Source organism: Limulus polyphemus, unplaced genomic scaffold (genome assembly GCF_000517525.1).
Source record: "Limulus polyphemus unplaced genomic scaffold, Limulus_polyphemus-2.1.2 Scaffold55, whole genome shotgun sequence".
Lineage (NCBI taxonomy): Eukaryota > Metazoa > Arthropoda > Merostomata > Xiphosura > Limulidae > Limulus > Limulus polyphemus.
In genome coordinates this window covers 1414195-1418936 of record NW_013665665.1, presented here as the reverse complement: position 1 = coordinate 1418936, position 4742 = coordinate 1414195, and the positions used below count along the sequence as shown (strand labels likewise).

General features: G+C 29.5%; 1 protein-coding gene across 1 annotated transcript in view; it reads left to right on the top strand.

Moving 5' to 3' along the window:
• The window catches only part of LOC106463824 (pre-mRNA-splicing factor RBM22-like), a 30213-nt gene that overhangs the window by 8549 nt on the left and 16922 nt on the right, over positions 1-4742 (top strand). Inside the window, exon 4 of the mRNA XM_013923898.1 lies at positions 3836-3936. Within this exon, the coding sequence (XP_013779352.1) occupies positions 3836-3936 (101 nt within the window). The remainder of the gene's footprint in view (positions 1-3835; positions 3937-4742) is intronic.

Below are 4742 nucleotides of genomic sequence, written 5' to 3'. Positions count from 1 at the left end.
TAAGTAAAAGTAGTAAGTAAAACCGTAACTAAGAATAATATACACACACTATATAATTTAATTATATATATATATATATATATATATATATATATATATATATACAAGTTTTCATTGATCAAAATATGTAGTCCTCTAGTGGCTCAACAGTAAGTCTGAAGGATCAGATTGCTAAGCATCAAGTTTTGATACTCATAATGGCCACAGCACAAATAGTCCATTGTGTAGCTTTCTGCTTAAAAAATGTGTTAATGAGAAGTGGAGGAAAATCAGGCATGTTATACTAGGTTATTTTTTTCAAAGAAATTTACTTCTATAACAGTAGTTGGAGCCAACAACTAGTCAACAGTATTGGCTATACCATTTAATGTATCAAATATCATTACTTTTTAATTTTGTTTTTTATTATTATACTTTCATTATAGAATTGGTTTGCATTGTCAGCTTTATGTGTATATTTAGGAGTAAATTAAATCTCCTAAGCTTGCTGAACTTTCTGAGATATTGGGATTATGGCAAAATATTACCAATAGCAACAGTACCAGTCTGATGAAACAAAACATTTTAATCTCTATAAGTAAAAATGTAAGAAAAGTATATTCAAGGAGATATACTGATTGCAAGGTTGATTTTTAGAGTCCCTCTAAATAGATAGCTTGCTTTGATTGGAAGTTAATATGAATTAAACACACAACCCAGATCTGAGGTATACTGGATTATCCATAACTTGAACAATTCTCTTCCTAAAGGAATGTTCAGTTTGATTTAATTTATATTTTGGAAGTTCAAGACATAGGTTAAGAATTCATGTATAGTGAATTCATGTATAGTATAAGTATTATGTATAGTGTAATTTTTTTTATAGAAAATTAATAGTCTTTTGAACATTTGTTTCTCCAGATTCAAGCAATTTTTTGTGGTATTTTTTTTAGATTGCAATTATTGTACATCAGACAGCATGATAGCCAAGTGCTATACATGTTTTTCAACTGTTAAGCAATCGCTGCTGTGCAAAATTTTTGAAATAAACTATCCCTTGTAGTGTATACAGGTTAGCCGTCTTGACACTACTTTTGGATAAAATGCTATTTTAGCTTATAAGTTTATGAAAAAAACTGTATTGATGAATATGTAATTTTTAAAAATACATTTCTTTTCCCATCAAAAGAGCTTTTGGCTTATTTGTTACAGGTCTAGCACAGAAAAAAGTTATATGAACATTAAGATGCTTTATGGTATTCTTATGGAAAACTAATATTTCCCCAAGTGGCAAGATATATCTACAAAATAACTGGAGATTGAATAAAATATTTATTTTGAAGTATTTCCAAGTTCTTTTATTTGAGAAAGAAAGAAACTGGTCACTTTGTAAAATACACAATGAAAACAAAACTTTATTAAAACTTAAAAACAATCAAAGTTAAATAATTGTATTAGATGAAGGATGGTGCTTTTACTTGATAAATAACTTTCTAATCTGTTCTAAGAACTTATTAAAACGTTTGTTAAGAACTAATGACAATTACAGGTTAAACTGTAGGAGAATATTACAGTTTACAGAAAAGCGTTAAACATCACTTACCAAACTAAGGACTTGAGCTTGACAGAAAGAAAGAGAAAGAGAATTAACGAAGAGATCACAGTATTATATACCAAAGTCTAATATACTGTCCCTCTCAAAATGTGAATACACCTATCTCACTGTTGATCAATCCCTTTGAAACATAAGGGACGTTATAACCGTAAGATATCACCTACCATTGGAGGACACTGCTGTCTACATTCATGCACAAAATGCAGCTTTACAGTCATACCCCCCTCCCCTCCACACACACTCACACACCCATGGGTAAATGTTATCTCACAAAATTACAAAGAACAAAGGCAACTAGAAAGAAAGCAATGTAACAAATTTACTGATGACCACATTTTATGTGAAAACTATACATACACGGAGTAACTTATTAATACTAAAAATTATATGGTATGTCTGCATACCACAGCTTCATAAATGTTACTGAATGATAGTACTTATGATGTATGAAATTATCAGCTGAGTATTTCAGTTTCGAACTCTATCAGCCATAGATGCCAACCCTGTAAGTGTTCTAGGGTACAAGCACTCATAGAAAGAAAAAAATGTGTAGGTGTTCAGTACATAGTGGGTTTTTGATAAAATAATGTAATGTAAAACTTTATTTGCAGATAAAAATGCCTAATTTCTTTTTTTTTAAATAAATCAAAGGCTAAAAAAATTGAACCTTCTTCTACTTGTAATCATAATATGCATCAAAGCCTCTGACTCCATGGGTGCATTCATAGCTTGAATTGTGTGAAGAAGACTCGTTAAGAAAGCAATGTGATTTAAAGGGTAGAGCTATAAGGAAAGAAAGTAACAGATTTTAAAGCATAGTATGTACCAGTAACATGGAATTTTAGCAGGTTGATACAAGCTAGTGTTTTACCAATTCATTTAAATGGAATAAATCAGTTTTAAATGTTTTTAAGCATGAGAAACAACTTGTTGCAGATGTGTTTTTTAACACACACACCTTTGTATTTTAACTTGATAAATTGCTTGAAAAAAGATTCTTCAATCATGTAAATGTACTTAATTTTTTGCAAGAAAATAATTATAATTATGAATAATATATTTCATATAATAATTTAGGGTCTAAGTGTAAAACTATGCCCAAAAAGACAAAGGTGTAAAATATTCAGGTCCATTGCTGTCATGATTAGTAGCCTGTGCAGTCACATTTAGAAGTCTAATGATTAAATATTAACATTTTTTTGTTTTTATAATTATATAATAATTACTAACTAGTTTTTATTGTAGGTTTCAGTTTCTAATCAGCTGTGATCTTCAGGGAATTCACGAGAAGTTCTATTTATGTTAGCAGTGTCCAAAGTTCAATAACTGAGTCTTGAGGAGAAGTCTTGTATGTTATCCACACAAATAGTTCTTTTCTATCAAGAAGATCCAATATTGAATCCTGGCTAATACAACACAGAAATAGTTCTAAGAATTTCTGTGAAGATGGCAGCAGATTAGCAACCAAAATGTGGGATAAGAACTATTTAGTAATTAGTATCTGATTAACAACAAAAAAAACTAATCATTAGACTTAGTTGATTTTAGGCTGCCATCCCTTTGTTCTCCTGGAGAAGAATAGTCAACTATTTAAAAGTGCTCAAGTTTTGGGTCTTATTTTAAGTTCATGACAATGATTGGTATCCAATTGCCATAACCTTACTGTGAGTATTCAGGTATATATAAATATGTCCATGAGTAAGTACACTTATACAGGACACAAGAATGATTCTAGTTTTTAACAATCATTATTATTTTTTTATATTATGAAATTGGAAATTAACCTTGTGAATATTCTGTTGGCTTTTCATATGTTATTGTAATTTGAAAAGTCCAGTAAACATAAAACTTGGTTTTTATATTATTTTTTTATTTTATACCTGTGCTTTTTTCATGCGAATACACAAAAAAACTGACATTTACATGTAAACAAAGAATGATACACTGTATCTGTTAAAGAATTTCAAATTGCATGTTATATACATATGCATTCAATATATGAAGTATCTTTGTGAACACTACTTTGAACATTTGCTAATTCAAAGATGATTATCATGTTTGTCATTGTTTGATTGTTATTTGTTTGTGTTATTACATCTACACAAGGATAAAATAATCATTTCATCATAAATGTGTGATTAGATTATACATATTTTAGTTAATATGCGTTTATTTATGTTTCAGTTGAATATTTAACATATTTGAATTATGTGTAACACTGTTTTCATCCTATGATTTTAGGGCTGCCTGTTCAAGTCAGGGATCATGCACTAAATCTGAAAGATGAAGTGCCAAAGTCAGATGTGAACAAAGAGTATTATTCACAGAATATGGAAAGAGAGGTGAATGAATATTTTTGGACATTTACCACACAAGCTGAAAACTTTGTGGTTTATCATAGGATATAGATATGCTTACACTTAACTGGGGGAACGTTTTTTGAAACATTTGTTATTTCTTAGGCTTGTTTTGATTGTTTGCTAATATACTAGGTTTCTTATGCTGGGCTGTAAGAGAAGAACTTATCCATTATATTGTAAAACTGTGTCTTCTATTGATAATATGTTGGTATGTATGTCATAAAGGTATATTTATGATATCACATTCTCATAAAATACTGGCTTGCAATAGACATAACCAAATCCACTGTTATATCAGGCTTTATCTCATAGAAAAGAAGTACTAATAACCAGAAATTGAGATTATTATATACTTCCTATTGTGTAGCCAATTTTATTATGTGTTATTATTAACTATGTTTATTATTTCCAGCCTACGTGCTCCGGCTTGAAATATTACTTTAAGTTTAACAGAACTTTTAGCTTGTTACAAAGGTTATTAAAACTCACTCTCATTCCTGTGATTACCTTAAATATTACACATATACCTGTATATGTCACACAGTGGTTTTGTGTATATTATGCACCAGTTGGTGTCTAGGAAGATATTTTACTGAACTTGTATCAGAACTTGAATTAAATAAGCAAATAATGTGCATGTTTTCCTTATATCTATAGTCTACTGTCTGTCTATCCAGTTAATATAAACTGCTACAAAGTTTCAAGCAACAACACCTTAAACAGGAAAGTTTAAAACTGAGCAGAAAGATTAGGATAATATTTTTTTTCAGAATGATATTTCTTTCCTT